Source organism: Gopherus evgoodei, chromosome 3 (assembly GCF_007399415.2).
Source record: "Gopherus evgoodei ecotype Sinaloan lineage chromosome 3, rGopEvg1_v1.p, whole genome shotgun sequence".
Lineage (NCBI taxonomy): Eukaryota > Metazoa > Chordata > Testudines > Testudinidae > Gopherus > Gopherus evgoodei.
Genome location: NC_044324.1, coordinates 151,619,174 through 151,646,022, shown reverse-complemented (window position 1 = coordinate 151,646,022; position 26,849 = coordinate 151,619,174). Strand labels below are relative to the sequence as shown.

The following is a 26,849-nucleotide window of genomic DNA, read 5'->3' as shown; positions in this document are numbered from 1 at the left end:
TTGTGTATGTTCTTTTTAATATGCAGTTAGAAAATCTAATGTTGGATAAAGATGGCCACATAAAAATTACAGATTTTGGACTTTGCAAAGAAGGAATCACAGATGCAGCTACTATGAAAACATTCTGTGGTACACCAGAATACCTAGCTCCTGAGGTATGATTTAGAATACTTTTTTCTGTACAATATAAAATGTTTTATCTTTCATTTCATTGCAGTGTATATTATTTGGGTAATCAAAACTGTTGTGAAGAATGGACAATAGGTTGGATTATTGTTACTATTATTGTACTATTTCTGTTGGGAAACCTTATCTACCAATAATCATATTGTCAAATTTGTGAAATTTGGGTGTTTATAAATGTACCTAAATCATCTGAAATATAATAAAACTCCAGTATAATCTACAATACAAGATTTGAAAACAGCATCCTTTCTTTATTACATGTATAATGGTCATACCTAAAATTTTCTTCTGTTTTGAGAAACATTACTAGTTTCTACAGTAGTCCCCATTTTAGGAATATAGAATATTGCTAATTTTTCATTCCTAGGTACATTTGCAGGGAAACCAGGCTTCTGTTTCTTTGACACCTAGCTGCTTTCACTGCTTAATCTTCACCAGAAGGATTGACCTAAACTGAAAAATGTATAGTAGGATTAAGAAATACAGACCTTTTTTATGTTTCTGAGGAAAGAACCAAAAAAAAGAAAAGTTCTTTCTTTCCATATTCTGGCATGGCTAAAAACAGAGCTATGATTCTTTCCAGGGTTGTGAGGCTCCTCGCAACCATGTGCCCTTAGTGTGAGGAAGTCTTGTCTGTGCTTGCTGTGGATCAGCTTGACTCCACTAGCCTCCGGCAGCACAAGCCCTAGCTTCCAGGTTTCTGCAGGCCCTGCTCACTTTGTACTGGTTAATTAATGATACACAAACCCCCAAGTCCTCTGAGCATCCCTCTTGAGAGCCCAGCCCCTGTTCCAGTGAACACCTGCAGAACTTTCAGATTTGCTACTCCCAAAGGAATAGTACATACCAGCTTATTAGCTTTAACTCAGGATCACCACTCCACTTAATGCCCAGTACTTAGATACACTTATTCTTGTTTTCACTATAAATATATTATGAAAGACCAGAGATTCAAAGGGTAGTAAGAGAGAATATTGGAAACAAATAGTTACATACAAAACAAAATTATAATACTCTTTCTAAAGCTTAAACGTAACTCCCAAGGACTTCCTGGTCTTATACAAGATCACTTACCCCAAGTCCTTTCCCCAGCATTTTCAACCAAGATGGCTGAGATCTCCCTTTTATAAGAGCTAGCCTGCTGGCAGCCTGTCTTTACAGACTGAAAGATACCAGAACATCTCTCTGCGCTCCCAGATATAGCAGACCAGAACTTTGAGCTTCACCTGAAAACAGGGCTGTCCTCTCTATCTTCTGTTTACCTCTTTGTCATAAACAGATAGCTAACGGTTAATGTCTTTTTTACCTATAAAAGGGTTAACAAACAGTAACCTGAAACACCTGACCAGAGGACCAATTAGGAAACAAGACTTTTTCAAATCTGGGTGGAGGGAAGTTTTGGGTGGGAGTTTGTTGTTCTTTGTCTTGGGTCTGTGCCCTCTTGGCTCTGAAAGTGATTTTTCTATCTCCAGGCTTTCTAATCTTCTGTTTCCAAGTTGTAAGTACAGGGCTAGTAAGACAATAGGTTTATATTGTTTTTTTGTATTTACATGTGTGTAGTTGCTGGAATGTGTTAAATTGTATTCTTTTTGGATAAGGCTGTTTGTTTATTTATTTTTCTTTAAGCAATTGACCCTGTATATTGTCACCTTAATACAGAGACCATTTTATGTCCTTTTTCTTTTTTTTTTATATAAAGCTTTCTTTTTAAGACCTGTTTGAGTGTTTTTCACTGGTTAAGGCTAAGAAACGAAGGGAGGGGGAAAGTCTCTTTGTGTTAGATTTACTAAGCCTGACATTGCATACCCTCTGGGTGAGGGGGGGAGAGGTTAGATCTCTTGGTACTTGTGTTTCAAGGACTTGAAGCAGGGAGGGTGGAATCCCTTTGTTTAGATTCACGGAGCTTGAATTTGTACATCTCTTCAGGAACCCAGGGAGGGAACACCTGGAGGAGAAGAGCGAGAAGGGAAGTGGGTTATTTCCCTTTGTGGTGAGACTCAAGGAATCTGGGTCTTGGGGTCCCCTGGGAAGGCTTTGGGGAGACCACAGTGAGCTAGGCACTGTATAATTCCTGGCTGGTGGCAGCAATTACCAGGTCCAAGCTGGTAACTAAGCTTGGAGGTTTTCATGCTAACCCCCATATTTTGGACGCTAAGGTCCAAATCTGGGAAGAAATGTTATGACATGGTGTGCAGCGTTGTGGGAAAGATAGAATCCAGAAGCCAGTAGGAATATTATATTTTTCTTTTCTCTGCTAGGGGCTTTTAAGCAGAGAGGTTTTGGTTTTAAAAGGAACCAGAGAAAAAATTTTTTTTTCTGTTCTCTCCTGGCAGTAGCTTGCCTATTAAGCAAGGAACTGTTAAGAGTCTTTTGTTATACTATAGCACTCTGATTGAGAGTTAAGTACCCAGCAGAACACACATGCAAATAAAGTGGTTTTTCTGGTTTACTTTACATTTAAAAGATTAGCTAGAAAAAAAAAAAGGCACTGTTGCTAGGCAAACCCCAGGAGACAACAGAGCCAGCAGTTCAGACAATAAACACGGGAGGGCACCCCAACACAAGAAAACAGGAACCATGACTTCTAAGGCAAAAATGGAGGCCGAGCAACAACTCAAAGACGGAGAGCACAGGCAAGATATGGAAAAAAAACTACAAGAGATGGAGCTGAGAGAAAGAGAAAGAGGCTACCCACAGGAGAGAGTTGGAACTCCTGAGGGAAACCCACCGGCAGGCCCTGGAATTAGAAAAGGCTAAGCAACAAAACACAGCCAATCCTAACAATCCTTCGCCAATACTTGTTCAACAGCACAGGAAATTTCCCACCTACAAGGCAGGTGATGACACCGAGGCCTTCTTGAAAAATTTTGAAAGAGTCTGTCTTGGGTACAGCATCTCTGAAGACCAGTACATGGTAGAGTTGAGGCCACAGCTCAGTGGACCTTTCGCAGAGGTGGCAGCTGAAATGCCTAAGGAGAAAATGAACGACTATAAACTTTTTCAAACCAAGGCCAGATACATAATAGGGATAACCCCGGATCATGCCCGTCGGCGTTTCAGAACCCAAAAGTGGAAACCAGATGTGTCATTTCCCAGACACGCCTACTACGTTGGAAAGAATTATGAGGCATTGATATCAAGAACCAATGTTAAATCCATGGACGAACTGCACCTCCTCATACAAATGGAGCAGTTCTTGGATGGTGTTCCTGAGGACATAACACGGTACATACAAGATGGAAAACCCAAAAATCTCACCAAGGCGGGGGAAATTGGAGCCAGATGGATGGAAGTGGCAGAAAGCAAGAAAGCTACTGTCAAGGGGAATGAATACCCTAGGGGGCACACCGACAATAAACCCTACAACCGTGGGCAACCCAAGACCCCTCCTACAACCCAAGGAAAGCCACAGACACCCTATTCTTCCACCTCCCCAGTCTCCAGTAACCTACCTCGACCCAGTGACCAGTCAGCTGGAAGATGCTTTAAGTGTAATGAACTGGGACATATCAAGGCCAACTGCCCAAAGAACGCCAACCGAGTGCAGTTCATTACACCACCATCACACCACAGGTCCCCAGGCCCAGATGCCTCTCAAATACCCTTAGAGCGAAGGGAAATTTTGAGAGTGGGCGGAAAGAAGGTTACTGCGTGGAGAGACACGGGGGCACAAGTGTCAGCTATCCACCAATCCTTCATCGACCCCAAATTCATCAACCCAAAGGCCTAAGTGAGAATTTACCCCTTCATGTCACAAGCTGTAGACTTGCCTACAACTGAACTGCCTGTCCAGTACAAAGGCTGGTCAGGAATGTGGACTTTTGCAGTCTATGGCAATTATTCCATCCCCATGCTACTGGGGGAAGACTTGGCCAACCAGGTGAAGCGGGCCAAAAGAATGGGAATGGTTACACATAGCCAAACCCGGCCAGCTTCCAGACCCATTCCTGTTCCTGAGCCGTCCACAGGGGCCCTGTTTGTGTTACCAGAAACCCAGACAGAGGTAGTGGACCCGGATCCCATGCCAACAACGGAAACAGACACAGTGCTTCCAGTCCCTGACCAGGAACTGGGAAAGCAGCCAGCACTAGAACCGTTGTCAGCACTGACGACAGTGCTTGCAAATCCATCTTCAACCCCAACGCCAGAGGGCGCCAGCGAGCCTGAACTGGCAGAAGCAGCAGACAACCATACCCAAGAGGCTCAGCCAGAGCCTGAAATAACCCCTGGTGCACCAGCGGAAAGCGGCTTACCAGCAACGGAACAACCCCATCACCTACATCGCTTCCAGAGGGACCAAGCCCAAGTCCCCAGTCTAAGGAAGAACTGGTGTCCCCAGCCTCAAGGGAACAGTTCCAGACTGAGCAGAAAGCAGATAACAGCCTTCAGAAAGCTTGAGCGGCGGCACGAAAAACCCCACTGCCTCTCAGCTCTTCTAATCGATCCCGGTTTGTTGTAAAACAAGGACTTTTTATACAAGGAGACTCTTTCTGCTGGACACCAGGAAGACTGACATCTGCAAACACAGTTGGTGGTTCCAACTAAGTACCGGGAAAAGCTCTTGAGCTTAGCCCATGATCATCCCAGTGGCCATGCTGGGGTGAACAAAACCAAGGACCGGTTGAGGAAGTCCTTCCACTAAGAGGGGATGGGCAAGGACATTGCCAAGTATGTCCGGTCTTGTAAGGTATGCCAAAGGGTGGGAAAGCCCCAAGACCAGGTCAAGGCCCCTCTCCAGCCACTCCTCATAATTGAGGTCCCATTTCAGCACGTAGCTGTGGATATTCTGGGTCCTTTCCCAAAAAAGACACCCAGAGGAAAGCAGTACGTACTGACTTTCGTGGACTTTGCTACCTGATGGCCGGAAGCAGTAGCTCTAGGCAATACCAGGGCTAAAGCTGTGTGCCAGGCCCTAACTGACATTTTTGCCAGGAGACTGAAAGATACCAGAACATCTCTCTGCGCTCCCAGATATAGCAGACCAGAACTTTGATCTTCACCTGAAAACAGGGCTGTCCTCCCTATCTCTGTTTACCTCTTCCTTTTAATGTTCTTGCAAAGTCTCAGCAAGCAAGCTCTTCATTAGCATTTGATTCAGTATGCTGATAGACTTCTATTGGAAGACACACAATATAGATAAGTGAGTCTCATCTCCTGTCTGTAGAATTTTGTCTCAAGGCACGCAGCGTGCCTTGAGTGACCTGTCTTTTTAACTACAAGGCATAGAGAATATTATTTTCATCATGTGTATATAACATCCCACATATTGTGTTTATATACCATTCACAGTGATTATGATGCAGTGTGCCACAGGCTTCCTTTAGAGACCTTGCATGACGTTTGTGGTGAACCCAGGACACCCTGTATTCTTATGTAAACCTGTGCCCTCTGCCAGTTGGTATCAAGAGGTCTTTGGGTCACAAGAATGTTATCAGTTTTCCGCAGATCTTCAGTTGTTTACAAAAGGCAGTAAGGTGTAAAACACATACTTCAAGAATTTACTTCTGTGAGATAGCATACTGCATAACATAGACCCTGCAACTGTGAAAAGCAGGTAGGCTCCTTGATGGTTTCACTTGTTAAAGACCAAAGAGCTGACAAGAGCTTTCATTTTTCATTCTCTGATAGGATGTCCAGGAGGCTGGACCATTTGGGCAGGAAATTGTACTTTTTAGTTGTTTTGGCTATTTGCATAACTAATTATTAAGCTGTGGTGGCTAAATAGCATTAAATCTATGGGATAAGATGCTGTCCGTGATTGATACGCTGCCGTTGACTGACTAATAAATATTCAAGGCTTTGGTTCAGAAAGGTCTGGACTTAACAAAGCATTCTTTTGAGGCTAAGTCTGCAGTCTTGATATGACAATCCGTTGCATCTGCAATTACAATTAAAGGGGTATATTCCTGGCTACTAAATTCTGGCTTCACCCAGAAGATGCAGGATGGAAGTACCTGACTTTACTTTTGTGGACCTTAATCTTTTTAGAGAAAAGGCCGCAATTGATACCATGGGGGGAGGAATACCTCAGTGGTTTGAGCATTGGTCTGCTAAACTCAGGTTGTGAGTTCAGTCCTTGAGGGGGCCACTTAAGGATCTGGAACAAAAATCTGTCTGGGGATTGACCCTGCTTTGAGCATGGGGTTGGACTAGATGACCTCCTGAGGTCCCTTCCAACCCTGATATTCTGTGATTCATGTTGCAACTTCATTGGTGCTCATGAAGTCTCTCCATAATTGCGCATCATCACAGGTTGGGTTTTCAAGTTTATCTTTACAAGAAGTTAGACAGTAGAACTCTGCATGAAAGCATCCTAGAATTGGATGAATGGTTGCCCTAAATCACAGTGAGAGTCCTTGTATATAAAAATTAGCAAACCACTTAAGAACAGTTCTGTCCACTCCTGGTAGGAACCACAGAAAGCTCAGTACCACCTCATGCCGAGCAGTATTGAAGGTACCAGTCATCTTAATAAAATCAGCATGAGGTACACTGTCTTCATCCATGGATGGTAAGAGATATGTGATCGAAGCCCTCACTGGTGTCTATCTCATAACCTGTTTTAAAACAAGACTGACTGAGATCAATGAAATCTGAAGACTGCAGATAGCATACTGTTTGACTACTCAAAAAGGAGGAGGGAGATTGTGTAACTGGCAAAGTTTTGTGTCGTTATTTGTTGAATAGAGGCCTTACCATTGTCTCTTTGAGGACACCAAACGTTCAGCCAAAGAATCTGACAGATTTTTTTTTTACCACCAACAGGCATATTATCTCTCTGTTAGCCTTTACCAGCCAAGAGGGACATGGCCCTGTGCACAATTAGTGACTCAAAGTGTTTTCAACACTTCCAGAACTTTGAGTGTCAATGGTCAAAATTCAGTGACAGAAAATGTTTTGTTTGTTCCTACCCAGGGATGCAGACATCTCTGTCCAAATCAGAGTAATTTTATCAACAAAACGATCAGCAAATTCCTCACAGAAAGAAAATCCCTTCTCTGTTTTCAAATGGAGACAACCTGGATTGATCAGGGTATTGATCATCCAGAACAGTTATTCAGTGTGCAAATGCAGTATGACGGACAGAATGAAAGTTTTCTTCCTTTTCTGTACAGCCATGTTATACATTTTTTAAAAAAATTCTTAATTTTGCAAACTGTTGGACTTGAATCTGAACATCTGCCAGTGGTACTCTAGTAATCTTTCCTCTTATTTCATCTATTGCAAGTTATCTGTAAACCACAGTGATAATTTAAGGCAAAGTTGGGGAATCAGTTCAGAGGAGTTGTCATTTGTATAGTCATGGAAACCCATGCAAATGGAATCCTACTGAGATTGCACTCTTTCTCATATGTAGTTAGTTAGTTTCCTGTGTTTATGTAAGCCTCTCACAAATAAATAAATAAAATAAATAAATAAAAAAGCCTTTTAGAAAATCAGTAAATGTGATTGGAAAAAAATGTGTAGAATGACAGGAAAATTCAGATGCAGGTATAATATCTGAAACTGCTTTTAACTCATATGACATTTGACTAGATTTCAGTGTGCCTTTTAAACATTGTATAAGTGAAAAGTCATCCAGCCCCTGCACCATGGGAACTTAGAACTTCATGTTAATGGTACTCATGACCCATGTTTCCTCTTAATTACCCCCCTCATCTGACTTTCTGCCTTTGATCAATTTCTCTGCTCAAGACACAAGCCATTCCCTTGACCATATCATTGACAAGAACTGCTCTTTCACTGATCTGCCTTCTGCTGAATTCTCTCTTATCTTATCTCCTTCTCTGTACTGCTCACTTGCCCCATCTCTGGCTCATATTCCTTCTGTTACCTCTAATCCACTGACATTTCTTACTTGTCTCCCTGCCTCTCATTCCTTCTCTTTCTTTGCTCTCTTCCATTCAATTCACGATTTCCATCTAAAATTCTATCCTTTCTTCCCAGCACCTTTGCCCCCTTGTCTGTCAGTCTGATTATCCTACCCACCCCCAACTTGTGATTGCTTTGCTGCATGTGCAGACTTCCTCGCAAACCAGATTTGCTTCTGCACCCTCATTGAATTTCACGGAAAGTGTTGACGACCCCAGTATCCACCTTCTCCCCCAGATTAGGAGTTTTGGTGTCATTTTAACCCCCTCCTCTCCTCGTGCAATGATCGTTAAATTTTGTTGGTTTCATCACAACAGTATTTTTAAATCCACCTATTCCTCACTGTTCACAGCACAAAACCCTTATAGAAGCCTTCATTATCTCATGCTTCAACTACAGCAACCTTCTTTCCACTGACCACTGTGATAGACATCAATCATCTATTCAGAACTCTGCTGTGAAAATCATCTGCTTCACTCATCACTATGCAAGTTCAACCCAGTTCAGAATCCTCTCATTGTCTCTTTTGCTTTCCCTTCTAAAATTCAGGCTCCTAATTTTCACTTTTGAGCACATCTAAAACTTAAATTTTTCTTACATCTGGTCATGTTTTCTTTTGCTCCCTGGTGCCCTTTTTGTTCAGTCCAAGATCCTTGTCTGACTGTCCTCTTTGTATCTCTTTTCATATTTCCTTCGACACCCAGAACTTATTTCATAACACGCTGTCATTCCTTAATCCTATCCTCCTTTTAAGACTTTTTCTCAAAAGTCACTTTGTTACAAGTTTTTTAAATCAACCGTAGGTTTATATATATTTCATAATAAAATCCCTTGTAACCCAGAAGACATCGGTTGTATTCACCCAAGTGAATGCCTGGTCTCATTGTCTGCACACCCATATGTACACCCCAACATTCTTTTGTTTTCGTGATCAACTCCTGTTCTTTTTAACTTAACTTACATTGAGTCATTGCCTCAATGATCTTGCAATCTTGATTTGTTTTGTAAAATGCTATGCAAATTTTTGGCACTGTATAAGTAATGTAGTAAATAATGTTTAGCCCTGGAACTATTGGAAGATAAATGAATTTGAGGAAGAGGGGACAAATTTTGGGAAAATAGTTTTTGAATTTAAGGTTTACATGTATTAGTTAACAAGGAGCCTTCAGAATAGTAATGGTGCTAACTGTTGGGAAAAATAATGTGCAAAGAACCTTGGGTTTATACTTTCGATTGCAGTGTGGTAAAAGTAAGAGCTGGAGGGATACCATGGTAGACTGTATACAAAAAAATCTTTTTGGCATACTGACAGGAATTGCTGTTTGAAAACAGAAGATGAGTGACACACAAACATTATTTTTCCTCAACATAACAAATATTTTAAAAATAAAGCAAATAGGATATTTGGTTGCGTTTATGAGGATAGAAAAATAAATAATATCATAGTGAATAATAATATGCCCTTCTTTGCAGTGTGTGTCCAAGTCTGGTTGCTTTGCTGTAAGAAATACTCTAGACCTGGAATTGTTAACTGTAAAATTATTTTATTGGATTTTCAAAATCTGTAAAATGATTGTACCTGAAATATTTACTGAATTTGAGGCCAGTTTGGCTCTGCAGCACTGGCTGTGAGCATGCTCATGCTGTTGTAGAGGGCAACAGGCAATATCTCTGGCAGTGCATTTAGACTCCCACTTGTTGTTATTGGGAAGCAGTGATAAGTCTGTTCCTGCAGGGTGCTTAGTTCTTCTGTGAGATGCTCTCCACTTCTGTTGATTTCCAAAATAAGAGTGAAGGAATGCAGCATCTCAGAATGGTGGATGTTGGCATGAGTGTACCTGTGAGCTCACAATGCTTTCACTTGACAACCTGAGAGGTCTGTAGTGAGTGAGGCAGAGCATGAAAAGCATACCTGAAACCCCGTCAAGGTGAAAAAGTCAACAAAAACATATGCAGATATAAACAGTTATATACAATGTATATCAGATATATTAAAGGTCTAGAAATGGCAACAAAGACTGTTAGTGGTAGAGCTGTGTGAATACTGAAGAAAATTTTTTGCTTGCAAAAAGTGTAACTTGCTTTGTCTATGTTTGTATCTCTTTTGTGTTCATTTTCTATTAATATTATATCAAGTGAATTTACAAGCAGGAATGTATGCTTATCTTCATTATCTGGATATGCCCTAGTTGATGAGTACAGACAGAGTTCTGGGAACCCATATCTTCTCCATCCCAACATGGTGCACTCCTGGCAGCTTCCAAATGCTTTGTGCTTGGTGGAGGCATCTGCTACACTCTTAAGAAGTTATGTTGTGTTTCCAAATACTTCTTCCATATTACTCATCTCCATTGGCTGGTAAGAAAGAGGCAGAGCTCTGCCTCCACTCTTCTGCCCCTCCTAGCTCCCCATGAGATTTCCTGCACCTCTGTCAGTATTAGACTCCTGTGTTTTCTTGCTCCCTGAGAATATAAGGAGGACCTATATTGTGTCTACCCTGGGTTCAAAATAGGCTCTTTCCAGATCCCCACCACATCCTTCTAACATCAGTGCACGGTTAAATTCAGTCAGGTCAAATGTGTAAACTCTTGAGACCATAGATCTGTATTTGGCCTGGCTTCACGGAATATAAATTTTTTAATGGGTGCTATTTAGAGTCTCGGCTTTTGCTGTTGAGTTAGCAATACCTGATCAACTTTCCAACTGTAAAACAGTTTGGAAATCAAATGTAGCTCACTCTCAAGACCCAGCAAAATTAAAAGTGTTAAGTACATTTTGGCAGTTCACTTTTATTATGCCCAGTCCTCAAATGTACCAGCAGACAATCATCTGAATGTTAGTTATTTTTCACATGCTTATGCGATCACACAAAAAGTACACGCTAAAAAGAAGCAGATGGTGACAGATGGGGAAGGTTGAATAAGGTGGTTTTGGAAACCTAGAGAAATGCACTTCTATAATAGTGTAAAAATAAAAATTTATTTGATCGCCATGTTAGAACTAACAAAATAGAATTGCAAAAAATACTTGATTGTAAGAAAACAAATGAATTTATCAGTATTCAGTTTGTATTTAGAAAAGTATATGCAACATTTTTATCTTATCCAAGAATAATATATTATTTTTTAATTGGCCAAATACTTTAAAAAGTGCAAATTTTATTTTTATTCCTTTTACAGAGATCCATGTTTAATTTAATCTTTCATTTTCGCACGTCAGGCATTTTCTTATAGTGCCTTTCTTTAACGTACTGGCTAGAGATATTGGTGGTGTGTTAGAATGAAAAAATATTTTATTTCAGGTATAACTGGAAAGATTGTATCCACTATATTGTAATACTAAATATGCATATGTGTATATATGTTTGTGTGGGCATATGTGTAAAATATGTAAACTGTAAATTGTTTGTCAAACCACCAAAACCTTTGAAACTCAAAGCTAAAGTTGTCACAAATCAGCATTAACTCCTGTATAGCATAAGTGAATAAAATGGAATCAACAGCAATGACAATTTACACCAGCTGAGGATCTACTCCAGTATGTTTCATGTCCTTACATTTGTTTGGTAGGTCCATAACTTAACATTTAAAATACAGACTTTGATATTCATTGTTTTTAAAATTAAAAGATTCTTCTTTGAGTGATGGTCCCTATGTATTCCACATGTGGGTGTGCATGTGCCCCATGCGCCTAAACCCAGAGATTTTTAGTAAGCAGTGTCCGTTGGTCCATGCATGTGCAGTTGTTCTGAGGGCAAAGGCGGGCAATGTGTCCTGTTGCCTCTCCTGTTCCTTCTTACTGCCGCATGGCCTGGGTCAGAATCTTCTGTGTCCACAGTTTCCTCTTTCAACTGCTTCAGTCTGTAAATACATTGTAAATAGTTTTAGTATTTTATTTTTACTCTTTTAGTCTTAAGTATTGGTTAGTTAAGCGTCCCCACCCATGCCCTGGGGAAATCCTCCCTGAAAGGCTACGATTATTCCCAGAGTTCTGGGGTTCAAGAATTCCATTTCCTGCCTTGCTCATTTTCATGAGCACTGAACACTATTGCTGATTTTATTCTCTAGGTGAGGCTCACATCTCACGTAAGTGCAGCATTTGCCGCTCCTTCCCTCCCAAAACCTGTGAGGGTTGAGAGCTAAGACTTAGAAAACATCTGATGGAAGAGGCCGTGAGACCTCAATGAGATCTGGGCTGGGGAGACCTCCCTGTACATCAGCCTCAATCAGTAGGGAGCACCACTCTGAGCACTACCTCATGAGTTGAAGCTAAGACTTCCAGGCCTCAGGAGAAGGCTTCTCATGGGAATAAGGGGTACTCTTACAAGCATAGAGACAGACCACCTTCTCTCAAAGCTGCCTTGAAGAAAAGAGATCCCTCCCCAACTCCTTTGAAGTCTGGAGAGTCCACGGGCAGGGATCCTAAAGATTTAGGTCCTCATTAACTTTTTCAGCAGGAGAAAGTGGAGTGAAGGAGCACATATCCATCAGTTCCAGGTCTGGTTCTGATATGTAAACCGAAATACAAACATTCACTGCCACTCCCTTTGACATTCAGATGAGACTCTGTGCCAGTATTGATATGGCCCCAGAGGGATCCAGCGTCCTCTGTGACCAGAAAGCACTGGATGTGATGGCTCCACCAACTGACTCATACTGTACCCCTGGGCAGTCTGAGACTGCTGTCTCCCTGAAAGACATTTTTGTTCTACCATATCCCCTCTCCTGCCTCCTTTCAGGTCTGTCTTTATTTGGAGATACAGTTACTTCTTAGGAGGAAGTTATTTCAAGGACATGGAGGCACTCTTCTCTCCCACCCATGAGCCTGAGTACCAAACCATCGCTACTGTCAGTTTCACTGGTACTTTGGGATCCAGCTTTTTCATTTAATGAGTCAGAGGTTCCAGAAGAGCTGCTATCCCATTATACAGAAACGGGCGGGACAGAAGCCCTCAGAGATTGGGTTTCCATGTACTGACCAGATATGATTTTCCAAGACACGGGTGGTACTCAGTGACGTGAGGTTGTCCTCAGCTAGTTGATCCTTCATATTGGCGTTATTGGGGCCTTGGGATTCCTACTCTGTGTACCTGGGATCAGTACACGAGGCCAGCACCAACCAACCCCATCAGAGTAAGCTGAAGATAAAGTTGAACTGTATTCAATGATTCTAGGAGCAATTTCATCATCTTCACCAGATGAGGTGGTAACCCCATCTTTACCATCTGTGCCTGATGACTACAGGAAATATCAGGAGCTCCTGCAAAGATTGGTGTCTGCGCTCCAGATACAGCTTGAAGAAGTTCAGGAGCCATAACACAGATTGCTGAACATCTTGCAAACCTCGGGTCCTAGTTGAATGCCCTCCAGATCAACGAGGCCATGATGGATCCAGCTAGAACAGTGAGGGACACTCCTGTTTTTTGTGTTCCCACCCTGATTAGGGCTGAGAAATTCTATTTCATTCCATCTAAGGGGGCAGAGTTTCTTTTCTCTCACTGACTGTCCCTCTCTTTAGTGGCATAAGTAGCCATCTAAAGATTCAGGCTGCAACACCTAAAACTATACCCTCAGACAAGGGTGCCAAACAGCTCGACCTTACAGGAGGAAAGGTTTTCTTCTCCATCGCTCTCCAATTTAGCACTTCAGGCCCTTCTAGCTAAATACAACTTCACTAATTTTGCAAAGTTGTTGAATTTTAAGGACCAGGTCTCTCAGGAAGATAGAGCTAACTTCCAGTCCTTAATTGATGAAGGCAAATTAATAGCTAAACCCTCTCTTTAGGCTACAGTATATGCCACACACTCCGCTTTCAGAGGAATGGCTACAGCCATTGTCATGAGGAGAGATTCCTGGTTTCCCTAGAGAGGTGCAGAGTACCATTCAAGATCTGCTCTTTGATACAGTTAATCTGTTGAGTGAACAGCTGGATGAATCTCTCCACTCACTTGAGGACAACACTTTGTTCTCTGGGTATCTATGCCCTTGCCCCAAAGAGGAAACATCCCAAGCAGGGGTGTAAAGCAAGACCACCTCCTCAACCCCTTTACCACCACCACTCCCACCACACAACTGAAGGTTTAAAGGCACCAATACACGGTTCCTGCACCATCCACTGCCACACCTCACTCTCCCCCACAACCAAATAATTTCTTTTGATGGGATTGTCAAGACCCACGTCACTTTATTAGTGCCATAATATCAGCCCTTCAATTTTTTTTTGAGGCCACTGTACCCAGTTTCCCCACAACTTGAAGGCTATAACAACAGACGGATGGGTGTTTGGAAATTATTCACTGCAGCTATCTGATTGAGTTTCTGTCAACCCGTGCTCAAAAAACTCTTCCCAGTTCCTTTTCAAGGACCAATCTCATGAGAAAATTCTTCAACAAGAAGACGACTTACTTCTCTACTGGGGAACCATAGAAATAATTCCACCTGAACATCAGGGGAAAGGATTCTACTCCCCACACATCTTAGTCTTCAAAAAGAGTTGGGGATGGAGACTGATTTTTGACCTATGCTGACTAAATATATTAATCTGACAATTAAAATTCTGCATGGGGTTAAATGTCAGTAATGTAATGATGTCAATAATTCCCTCTCTGGAAGAGGGCACATGCTTTATGTTCTTGGTGTGAAAAATGCATACTTTCACATAGATATTCACTTGGCGAACAGAAGGTTCTTCAGGCTCCTCCTTGGTCAAGACCATTGCCAATTCAGTCCTTCCATTTGGGCTAGCTATGGAAACCCTGTGTCTTTACAAAAGTCTTTTCGGTGATGGCTGTTGAATGAGAAGGAATGGATTTACTGTCTTCCCACAGGTCAATGACTGGCTTGTGATGGGCAGAATGTACAAAGCAGTCCAGTTTGCAGCCTGATTCCTGCTCCATCTACTACCTTCCCTGGGAATTTGTGTCAACCACAAAAAGTCAATTTTGATTCCCTTGAGGTCCATAAATTTCACAGGAATGACCCTGCACTTAACTACAGCAAGATCCTGTCTTCCTATCAAGAGATCCCATGCCATGGGCAATCTCATAAAACAGGTCACCCTGAGACTTCAGTCAGAACTTGCCTTTCCTTCCTTGACAGCATGACCTCATGCACACATGTGACACCATTTGCCAGGATCCTTCTCCATTGCTTGCAAACCTGGATTCAGTCTGTCTGCTCACCAGAAAAAGTCAACATCAGGGTCAAAGTAATAATTCCGTTCAAGGTTCTGGCCTTTCTCATCTGGTGGACAAAACCAGAAAAAGTTTGATTAGGGGCTTCTTTGCTCACACCTACACCTGCGGTGACTGTCATTACCAAGGCCTCCCTCTTAGGCAGGGGAACTCATATGGATGATCATACTGCACAAGACTACTGGACCCTGTGGGAGTCCAGGATATATTGCTATTTACTGGAACTAAGAGCAGTGCGTCAGGCCTGCAGCCAATCCCGGCATAGCCAAATAATGTAAGGCAATATGATAACTTGTCTCCTATAGAAACAAGCAAGGGGGAACAAGATCCCTTCCTCTGTGCGTGGAGACAGCCAACCATTGGAATTGGTGTTTCACACATCATATAATCCTTTCTGCAGCATAATTACCAGGAGTGCAGAACTCCGCAGCAGACATTTTTTCATGGACTGCAAGTGGAAGATTCACAATTTGGTCCTGAATAAGGCTTTTAATCACTGGGGAATGCTGTCTTGGGACCTTTTCACCCCTGAGGCAAACAAAAAATGTCTCCTGTACGGCTCCAGAGCAGTGCTAGGCAGGGGCTCAAAGTGAGATGCCCTTATGCTACCATGAAAGGATCATCTCAGGTATGCCTTCCCTCTCATCTCATTAATACCACAGGTTCTGAAAATCCATCAAAACAGGGCTTGGGTCATCCTTGTTGTGTCCAGCTAGCTGAGATGGTTCTGGAGCAAGGAACAAGTGAGACTTTCAAACCATATGCCTGTCAACATCTGTCCATTTCCAGACCTGCTAACACAACACAGTACCCCTATCAAGCATCTCAATCCAGAGCCACTGCAACTCAAGGTGTGATATTTTGATGGTGTAGACTTCTTCTTTCATATGGCTTGGGTAGGTAGCAACAATTACAAATTTATATCTGGATTTGATACCCAGCACATTGCCACAGCAGTGAGCTGGTGAATGTCCTTCAAGCCTCCGGCAAAAGAACGAAGGGAACACTCAGATATGATGTGCTCCATCGTTTGTGCCTGGTAACCACAGTTGCATACAGGTGTTTGGCTAATTTTCCATTTAAAGAGGGTTTGTCACATCTCCTATGAGATGTACTGATACGATTCAATCTGCACCAGTCTTTCCAACATAAATCAAAACTCGGTGGTTCCTCGACAGGGTCAACCGAGCTGTTTTGTTTTGAGTGGTCTAAATGCTCCATGTGGCTCTTCATTGAGCCTCAGCATCGAAGTTCAGTATAAGGGTCTTGATGCAGTTCCATAGAGATTTGCGGGATTTTAATCTTATCTGTGGTGAGTTCTGTAGGTCATTGAGCAATGGGATCCTCATGTTTGCATTGACATGGTTGAGAAAGTGAGATGTCTGGTTAGCTCTTCTAATCTGTGGAGGCTGGATGTACAATAGGACTGGGAGCCAGTCAACTGGAGTCAATCTGAGTGTCTCTGACCCTATGCGCATGGCGGTATTGAGTTGAGTATCAAGAAAGTTAGTGTAACTGCTGTGAGATGATGCTGGTGCATAGTATTCAGCTGCAGAATATACCAAGGCAATTGTTGCGGTTTGTAAGGTCTGGGGACTGGAGCCCCAGGATGTTCTGGCCAATTTCCTGGTAAGCGCAACACAAGAACTCACCTTATCATCGTTGTTCTCGAGGTGTCGTTGAAAGGTTACATTCTGGTCCAGTGTAACACCAAGATACTTTGGGTTAGCCTCATGGCTGATGCTCTCACCACAGAACTGCACAATTAGATGTAGAGAATTCATACTTCAGGGCAATTCAATCCATCCTCAACCAAAGCAAGAAGGATTCTGCCAGGAGGTGATATTCAGTTAAGTGGAAATGTTTATTCTCTTGGGCGCAGCAACGCCAGATACCTTCAGAATCCACTGGGATTCCTGCCATTCTAGAAAATCTGTTTGCTCTTAAGACCCTCACTGTTATTTCCCTACAGGTTCACTGAGTAGCATTTAGTGCTTTTCATCCCCTGCATCGATGACACACCAGCTTCACTCATCTCAGGATGACTAGATTCCTGAAGGGTCTTATTAGATCCTTTCCACCATTCTTTCATGTCTCACCAAACTTCTCTTTGAACCTTTAGCTGCATGTTCTATATTCCTTTCACGATTAAAGTTGTCTTCCTAATCATCATCGCATCAGCCAGATGGATCAGTAAGCCGGGAGCAGTCATGGCAGACCCACTATATATTACATTCCATAAAGGTTTCCCTTTTCTGCCACCTGAAATTCATCCCTGTAGTAATTTCAGAATTTCACAGAAGTCACACCATCCACTTACTGATAGTTTTTTCCAAAACCACATGCCTCTGATGAGGTGAGAAAGCTTCATTATCTAGCTGTCTGAAGAGCAGTGGCCTTTTATCTACAAAGAACAAAAGCAGTTAGAAAGACACTTAGACTTTTTTTTTCTCATAGCAGAGAGATTGAGGTCAAACTATGTCTCTTCAGAGACTTTCTAAATGAATCTCTGGCTATATTATCCTATGTTACCAACTAGTTCACCTCAGGTGGTGAGAGCCCATTCCACCAGAGCACGAACAACCTTTCTGCATGCATCTCTGTATTAGAGTTATGTATATACCTGTATTAGAGTTATGTAGGGCAGCTGTCTGGAGCTGCTTATGCACCTTCACAAGACGTTATGCTTTGGTCTAATCTACTACAGATACAGTGGTGGGGATAGCAGTATTAACAGTCAGCCATCACTTCTGCGTCCTCGCTCCCACTTCCTGTTAACTACTGCTTGCTAATCTCACATGTGTGGAATACACATAGGGACCATCACTCAAACTAAAAATTGAGGTTACTTACTTGTAACTGGTGGTTCTTTGAGAGGTGCAGTCCCTATCTGTTTTCTACTACCCACTCTCCATCCCCTCTGCTGCAACTGATAACTGGATTCACAGTAGAGGAAGAAACTAGAGAAGCACTAGTCCACACTGCCCCTTGTGCCCTGGATTCAAAACAAAAGGAGAACAACTGGGCGTATGCAAACGAACAAATGCTGCTTACCTATAATCTCTGGTCTTAGGTGCATGATGCTCATGTGTACCAACGTGGGAAACAGAAATGGACCACACATCTTGAAGAACCTCCAGTTACAGGTTAGTAATCTCCATTTCGACATCATTTATTACAAAACTTCCCTGGATGTGGTATATTTGATCCCATAAACTAAGCAAAATCTAGACTAATGAGTACCTGAATAGGAGACCTCCAAGGAAAACTCAGAAAACTATAGAAAACGGCATTAGTGATTCAGTTGAATGACACCCTTCATATTATTCTGAATCCATACTGAACCACTGCCCTATCATGGTGGCTGGGAGCACTTTGCTGTTAGGTGGCAGTTTCTGGATGACACCAGAAACTCAAGTTCTGACCACTTGTCATCAATGATCTCATGGAATTTTCACAAGCATAGAGGTGTTGGCTTTGTTGTCTTGGACAAATTGAAATACAGTTAATTGTATTCTGCCTACCTAAATTTTGCTTCAGTTTACATTGATTTTTTAAATTTATTTATTCCTAATTTAAATACATTCCATACTACCTAGATCTCCCAAGGTACTAACATGCATAATCTGGTCACATCACATATAGGAACACAATAATAGTTAGGCAGGTAAGACAAATACATGTAATGATGTTGCAGTGCGGTGCTGAAGAGCTGGTTTATTGTAGACTGAGCTTCATTTCAGCAGCAGGTAAAGAGATTCTTATGTTTCTGTTATAAATAGGAATATAAAATTATATTTGCAGGAAACTGTTTGCCAGTCACTTTACAGCAAAATTTTAAGCTGCATAGTTATTTTTCACTTTGAAGCATGTGAAAATCGAAAAAATCCCATTTTTCCTTGAAATTTTGTACTTGTGAAATTTCAAGCAACTCATCCTTTTCCCCCTTTCTGTTATAGTATTGTGGACCACATTGGTCTTTCTCGTGCACCTACCTGAGTCATAAAATGAATGCTAATAATTTTAGCGCCAGTATGTTTGTCATTTTAGGATTAAACCAAGGGGTGTTAAGGTCAATGTGATGAAATTTAGGCAAGGCAGGATACACAGATCAGTAACATCACTTATTTGCAAACAGCAGCAGCAAGATCTAAAGGTCACGCAGCATTGACATGAGAAAAATTTGTACATTTGAACACTCACAACAGCTCCTACAGGAGTAGAAGAAGAATTACCCTCGGCTTTCTTCCTAGGCCAGATACAAGTGTTCTAATGTAAATAATTCTGAATCTTCATGCAGTCTGGCTAATCTCACCAGACGTGCAGCCTAATTGTCCACACCCTGTGTCAGACATCTTGTCTCTTAAAGATGTAACGAATATGCTAAAAACATCAAAAAATAAAAAACAAAAGTAGAAGACATTTCAGTTCCACATTCTGTCTATAACTATCTTGTACAACCTAGTTCTTCAAAGTAGGGATCAGTTTTCCAATATAAACCACATTTTTATCCAAAACAATTAAATATGACAGTTCCCTATAAAATTAAGATAAGCTTTTATGAAGGTAATGTTCTTTTAATTAATTTAAGTAGCAAAGAATCCTGTGGCACCTTAGAGACTAACAGCCTAATTAATTTAGTTCATCAATACTGGCAAACTCTTTTATCATCCAGGTACAGCTTTCAATAGTGTCCATGTGATAATGAAAATGTAAGTGTGTCCTCCACCAACAGTCCTTAGTTTTTCTGAGAACTACAAGGTATAAGTAAAAGCCCAAAATATCCCCCTTTTTTTTTTTTTAAAGACACTGGTGAAGGTGGTACATCTTCTCAACAAGAATGGTGAATTACAAAGGAAAAATAATCTTGCAGAAGTATCTGTATTCATTATTTCTCCAGCTTGTCTGGCATCTCATAGATGGAAGTGTGTGTTATTAAGACTCCAAATAGGACTATAAATTGCTCAGTTTTCCTAATTGGGGAATAGCTAATGATATCAAACTGAAGGAGGAATCATAGGTTCTGTGGATCTGAAGCCTCCAGTAACCATTTGCACAGTCACCCCAGCTGCTGCCATGAAGATTTTGTAATCCAACAATACGAATGTGTCTCCCTCTTACTTTGTTATCCATTGTCTCTATATTAGCTCTGAGGATTTGATTTTTCTTGAGTAGGCAAACCCTGCTGTTGCAGTATTGTGGTCTTTTATTGGGATTTTTTTTTCTGTGTAGATTCCTAACATTATTCACCTTTTTTTAATCTGTTGAAGTTGTTGTTTCTTGTAGGGAGTTGCACATTTAGGTTGGTATCTCATTGTTTTTTGCTCTGACAGGGGTTTTTAAACTCATGTAAGGGCACAGTAAGTTCTTACTGTGACAGTATTTGGAAAAGCTCCATATCTTTTAATGGATGAAAAATGAAAAGTTTGCTGTTTTACAGTAGCCAGTTTATTCTGTGTATTAAGTATTTTAAGATATCATAATGAGAAGGAGGGAGAAAAGGGGAACTTTACTCCTAAAAGTGAATAGGAAAAACTCCTGTGCAGGACTGCCAGATCATGCAACAGTGAATGCTAATCTCAAAATGAGGGGAAATGCCTGAGAAAACTGGCTAGATGGGGAAAAATGGCTCCTCTCTTACTGAGATCCCACATACCCATCTCCCAGTTCGGCAAGAACACTGGAAAAGTCTCTAACAACGCCTCAGGCCAAAGATAAAGTCAATATTCAATTTTTTCAAACTACAAAGTTGGGAGATTTATCATTCTTTGGATACAATTAAACTCACAACTCATAATTTGATTGACACTGTCAAAACCAGCATGTGGGCAGTCAGACCTACTGAGCAGGAGTTGGGATTCAGACTGAGTCAGATACCAGGAGGAGGTCAGAGTCTGAGACAGGCCAGTAGGCAGATGGAGAATCAGTCATCTGGGGGCAGGCAAGGCCAGGATATTGGGAGGTCAGAGTCTGAAACAGGCCAGAGGGCAAACCGAGAGTCAGGCATCAGGCAGGGTCAGGATACCAAGAGATTGAGGTCAGGCTCCAGGTTACAGACAATCAAATAACACAGTCGAGGACAAACCAGGATCAGATGCCAGAATCTACGGTCTATCACGAGCAGAAATGGGCAGGCAGTGTATTTTGTTGCTAAGGCAACTCCATTCATGGGTTCCTGGTTTAAGTACTAGTACCAGCCCATCAGTGGGCTGTGAGGGGCTGCCACTCAGGTCCTGTTGGGCAGTACTTCCTGCTGAGGCCAGCCTCACAGGGTCCTCCTGTGGTGATGCAGAGATGTTAGTGGCCCAGAACCCCCACGGTCCCAGGTTCTATCCCTGCAGGTTCTGACAGATACCACCAGAACCTTCTGTACATGTGACTTTCTTACTTTATTTAAGTGATAGGTGTCTGAGACTGTTTTATAAAATAGTATCACCACTGTTGATCAGAGGTTTAAATTATGTGCTTGTTGCTGCAACAGTTGCCACAATTCATACAAAGTTATAACAAATACATTTTTAACTTTTATTGAAAAATATATGGGTGGTGAATATTTGCTAACAGACAACAACTGAAGTGATAAGAATGTGTGAAGTGTTAGTAAAAATTATTAGGTGCATACTATTCACCTGAACTGTAAGGTTAATTGAAAACAGTTTTTTCCTCCTGAATTAACTGTAAATTGGTGTATCCAAGTTCTCAGTTTTCTTTCACAACATAGGTGTGCAGACAGTTTGTTTAGTTGTTTTAATCTTTTCCCATCTGTTCTGTCAGAATTGATTGAGCAATAAGATATGTCAGAGTCTGTATTGTCTTACAATGCTTATCTCCAGAGAGTTGAGAAGGACTGTGAGTAGACTGAATGTCAAGAGTGGTCAGCACCCCAAGAATTCTTCTTTTATGACATTAATGATTAATGCACACAACAGCGTGAAAGTGATTTTTCTATTGCCTTTAAAAAAATTATCTTATGAACAACAGTTTGTAAGAGACTGACAATGGGATGTGGAATCTTTCATTCTCATGGTCACAAGAGTGTTTGTCTTAGATTAGTAGAGTTAAAAAAAAATTAAAATCATCAGATTGCTTTTTGGTACCGTATGTTAAATAAACTATGGATTGGATGAGCTTGTCTCCTGTAATCAGGAAGAAGACATTGAGAAGCCAGTAGGGGCTTGAATCTCTCAGGAAGCAGTAGCAACAACACTACATTAACCAGTGCTTACTAGTTGTGTGCGGATACATGCTCCTTTCTATGAAAGGTGCCTTCAGATCCTTTTCTGGTTCATTATTTCCATGCCAGGGTAGTAGCAAGGGTTTTTGGAAAATGGTATCCCACTTATGTAAAGCAGTGTCCCATCACATAATCAGTCACTACTGTAAATGGCTGATAGCGTTTGTCTTAAAACCCCACTCAGTTAGCAGACGTGAACTCACTAAAAGCATTACATACATTTGATCGGCTCACTATTGCAGCTGGATAGAGAAAAGGTGAGAGTGGTTTTCTAGAGATTGACAGCCTTGGATGTGGACTGTATTTACTGTCTAAAATGATAAAAGTATAAATATGGGGCAATTATTTTTTCTTGAATTTTTGCTTTAAAAAGTCATTTTATGTATCAGATATCTGAGTCAGATCTGAAATATAGCTGCCTACCTATTTAAATAATGTTTTTTTAGCTGGTACTGGTATTTTGCTATATCTATATAATAACATAATTTGGTTTGTTAGCCTTTTAAGCACAATGAAAATTGAAGTTCTTATGCAAATCAATAGCTTAACCGTGTTTGAATTTACAATACTGTCCAGTGTCCATAAAACATCTGTAAGAGCACTTAAGTAACTGCATATTCTTGAAGCAATTATTTTGTTGCAGGATATTCCTGTAGGGCATTTCCTTGCTATGGGGATGGGTGCCTCTCTCATTCCCGACATCTTTTTTCTGGCATCACTGTAGCCCTGATTCAAAGTGCCCAGTGCAGTCCTTAAGCTGTATGTCTTATGAAGCCCTTCTGAGCATACCAGCAGTTCTAAATGAAAACGGCAAATAAATAAATACTGCAGCCCACAAAACTGTCTGGGCTAACACCACTGTTCCTCACAAAACTGAAGATAAATGGTCTCTGTCGGGGGCGATTGGGTTCCTAACCCTGTGTGTTTGGGGGCAGGCTGGGCTATGCACTCTGGGCTCTTTTAAAAAAAAAAAAAAAAAAAAAAAAAGGCAAACAAATAATGCTCTCTTCCCCGAAAAAAGTAAAGATGGTCCCCTTTATCTCTTCAGAGGATCCAGGCAGCAGATGTTCTTCAAGATCTATTCTGGTAAGCAGTCCTGCTTTGTTGGGCCCAGGAGTTCAAGCTCTGCTTCTCTCTGAGTGCCACCCCACACTGGGCTTGGATTCTACCATATAAGGAGCTGCCCCTCTCCAGGTTTGACAGTCCTCTTAGGAGCACCAGTTTGGTGCTGATTGTGTGCAGAGTAACTCTTTAACTGCGTCCTTACTGGGTGGGAACCTGGTCCACCATAGTACGCCTTAACAAGTGCAGGTCTTTGGTAAAGCACATGTGCAACCCAAACTATGCCCTGTGTTAGATACAAATAAGACTGTACATTTTAGAGTCATTCCAGTGTCTGTTACAGTTTAATAATCATCACAATTTAATCGTAAATTGAATTTATGGCCACTTTAAGGCCTTAATGAGAATCAGACTGATAATCTTCTAGTCAAATTCAAATGGCTCTTGCTGCTGTCTAGACATACAGGAGTAGGTAAGCAACCCGACACAATCTTTTAAGTTGTGACCCATGGTAATGACAGGCATGCCCCCTCATTTAAGGGAGCCCATAATATCTCATTTCTTGAGTCTTTCCACAGCCAAATTGACCTCCAGTCAGCTTGCTTCTCCATCAAACACTAGGTAAGTAAGCCAGCTACAATGACTTGATCTGATGAAGTAGAGCTGGCTGTCATCTGCATACTGAAATCACACACACTGTAGCTCACACCTCTTTACTAATCTTTTAGAAGGCTCTTATGCCCTTTGAACAGGAGGGGTGACATTAGAACTTTTGCAACCTTCTATAAAAGAGTCCCAAGGAAAAGACAAAAGTGTACTTGAATGACTTGTTTAGCTTGAGTAGTGTACACTTTGTTTGGGGGAGGAGGGCACCAAGCATATGACTTAAATAGGCACCCCAATTCAAGAAAATGCAGCTTTCAGTATATATTCAGCGTAGTCATCATTTCTATATTTTCTTCCTGTTTCTTTGCAGTTCTGTGGTGAACTCATGAACAATCTTAAAATACTGTTCTTATGACATTCGTAAACTACTTAACTTTTTATCATGCTCCTTTAAGCTTTCAGGCTGTGCAACTCTAAAAGGTGTGTATAGCCAATTGAGCTGAAGCATTCCTGACCTTAAGATGCATTCAATTTAAAAAAAAAGATTTAAGAGTTGCTTGAAAAAGATACTATAGCATTAAGAGAAAATACTTACACAGACACTCACTCTTGTACATATACACTTAATATAGATTTGATCCTAAGAGGTACTGAGCACTAACCAGTGCCATTAACTTTCCACATTCTGTAAATTCTGAAAAATTCTCAAGATAGAATTGTGCACATAATATTTCTGATGTAAAAAAAAAATTAATGTCGTGTTTACTATGACTTAATTATACGTTATTAAATTTATATTATGATAAACTGACACACATTTTCCATAATTCAACATTATTTTTATTGCTCTTTTTCCTAAACTAAAACCTTTGAATGCACTTGCTTCTCTAGTTGGCTGTAAACCAGGTATTTAAACAAAAATAAAGGGTTGCCAGTTTTGCCAGCTGGGGATGAGAACCCGGCTGGTGATAGCGGGTTCACGAGGCAGTTAATCCAGCTTTTATGGTTATTTATTATTTTATGTAAAAAGAAGTTAAGAATCACATTTGGCTCTTTCTTTGTACTACTGTTTTGTTGCTGTTGTGGGAATGCAGCAAAAGATTGCTCATACTTTTTATTATTATTAGGTAAAACCCCACATACGGTACATTCCCGCTATTGGCCATATGATAATGCCTTGTTCAGAAAATGAATTTTTTTTCTCCATTGCCATTTTCTAACTCATACATTCAGTCCGCACTTCATCTTATGTGTAGTTTAGGTACCATTGTGTCACTGTTTCATTTATTTTGCTGTCATTACAAGAAAAATGCTAACAGTAGAAATGACCACATGTGTGAAAAATTTACCTTTCCTCTAAGTTAGAGAAAATGGTGATTAAAAGATTCTAAACATCACAAATTGATATTCATTTTTCAGCAGATCACTTGCAAGAGTCTCCTACTCATACAATATTTAATCTTAAAAAGCAGAAGTAAATTTAGTTCATTTGGTCACATGCATTTATACAGGAAATTAATTTAATTTTACACTCTCCAAAATCTCACCTTTTCCTTGAAAATATCAAATTCTGATATAATAAAGAGTATCTGGTGAGTCTCTGTGTTTTGGCATAAGTAAATATAATTGATGTATAAATAGCATGAGTTAATTTGTTAAAACTTACAATTCTTGATCTTAGTTATATACATGCCCTTAGTAATATACATTTTCATCATGCTACTTCTAATATTTAATGATAGTGAAGACTAACTATTCGAGCGTATACATTGACATGGGGCCATTGGAATTGCCATACTGACCCAGACCAGTGGTTCACCTGGTCTGTGTTCTGTCTCTTACCATGGCCAGTATCAAATGCTTCAGAGGAAGGTGCAAGAAGCTCTGTTAGAACACAGTTATGGAATAACCTGGTCATAGGAAGAAACTTTTCCCTAATTTTCAAAGGTTAGATTGCCTTGTGCCCTAAACTATGAGGGTTTATTTCACTTATGATTTTTTTTTCCTTTTAAAAATATCCTTACTAGTATACATCTGGATATTCTCATTATCCATATATGTCCTCTTCTTTTTTGAATTCTGCTGAGCTTTTGGCCTCAGTGATCATTTGTGGCAATGAGTTCCACAAGCTAATTTTGTTTGTGTGAAATACTATTCTTCTTTGAGTGATTGCTCATGTCAATTTGAATAAGTGTGTGCGTGTGCTGTGTGCATGATTATCTGAAGTTTTTACTCTAGCAGTACCTGTGAGGTCGGCTATGGAGCCCACTGGAGTGGCGCCTTTGTGGCGGTGTATATAGGTTCCTACCAACCCAGCGCCTGTTCAGTTCCTTCTTACCGCCAGTGATGGTTGTTAGAGCATCTGGTCTCTTGCTTTAGAAAGTGCTTCCTAGTGGTTTTCCCTGTATATAGTTGTTATCCTTCACTATTTTAGTTAGTTAGTTAGTTTGTTAGTAAATTTAAGTTGGGGGTGTTCCCTCGGAAATATTTTTCCCTGTCGCCGGGGCATGCCGCAGCCCCAGGGGTTCAAGTTGTGCCTTAGGTGTGGTAAGCTTATGCCAGCAGGGGATCCGCATGCCACTTGTCTGAAGTGCCTGGGAGAGGGTCATTTGCAAGACAGGTGCACCATCTGCAGAGGCATTAAGCCCAGAACTAAGAGGGGGAGAGAAACTATTGCCTCAAGTTCCTCTTGATGGA

The 26,849-nt window shown here is 41.0% G+C and overlaps 1 protein-coding gene across 10 annotated transcripts in view; it reads left to right on the top strand.

The window, feature by feature from the left end:
- Nucleotides 1–26,849, top strand: part of AKT3 (AKT serine/threonine kinase 3) — a 283,027-nt gene that overhangs the window by 214,018 nt on the left and 42,160 nt on the right. For all 10 annotated transcript variants that reach the window (XM_030557011.1, XM_030557009.1, XM_030557016.1 and 7 more), the window contains one exon: nucleotides 27–155. In XM_030557011.1, coding sequence (XP_030412871.1) covers nucleotides 27–155 — 129 coding nt within the window. The remainder of the gene's footprint in view (nucleotides 1–26; nucleotides 156–26,849) is intronic.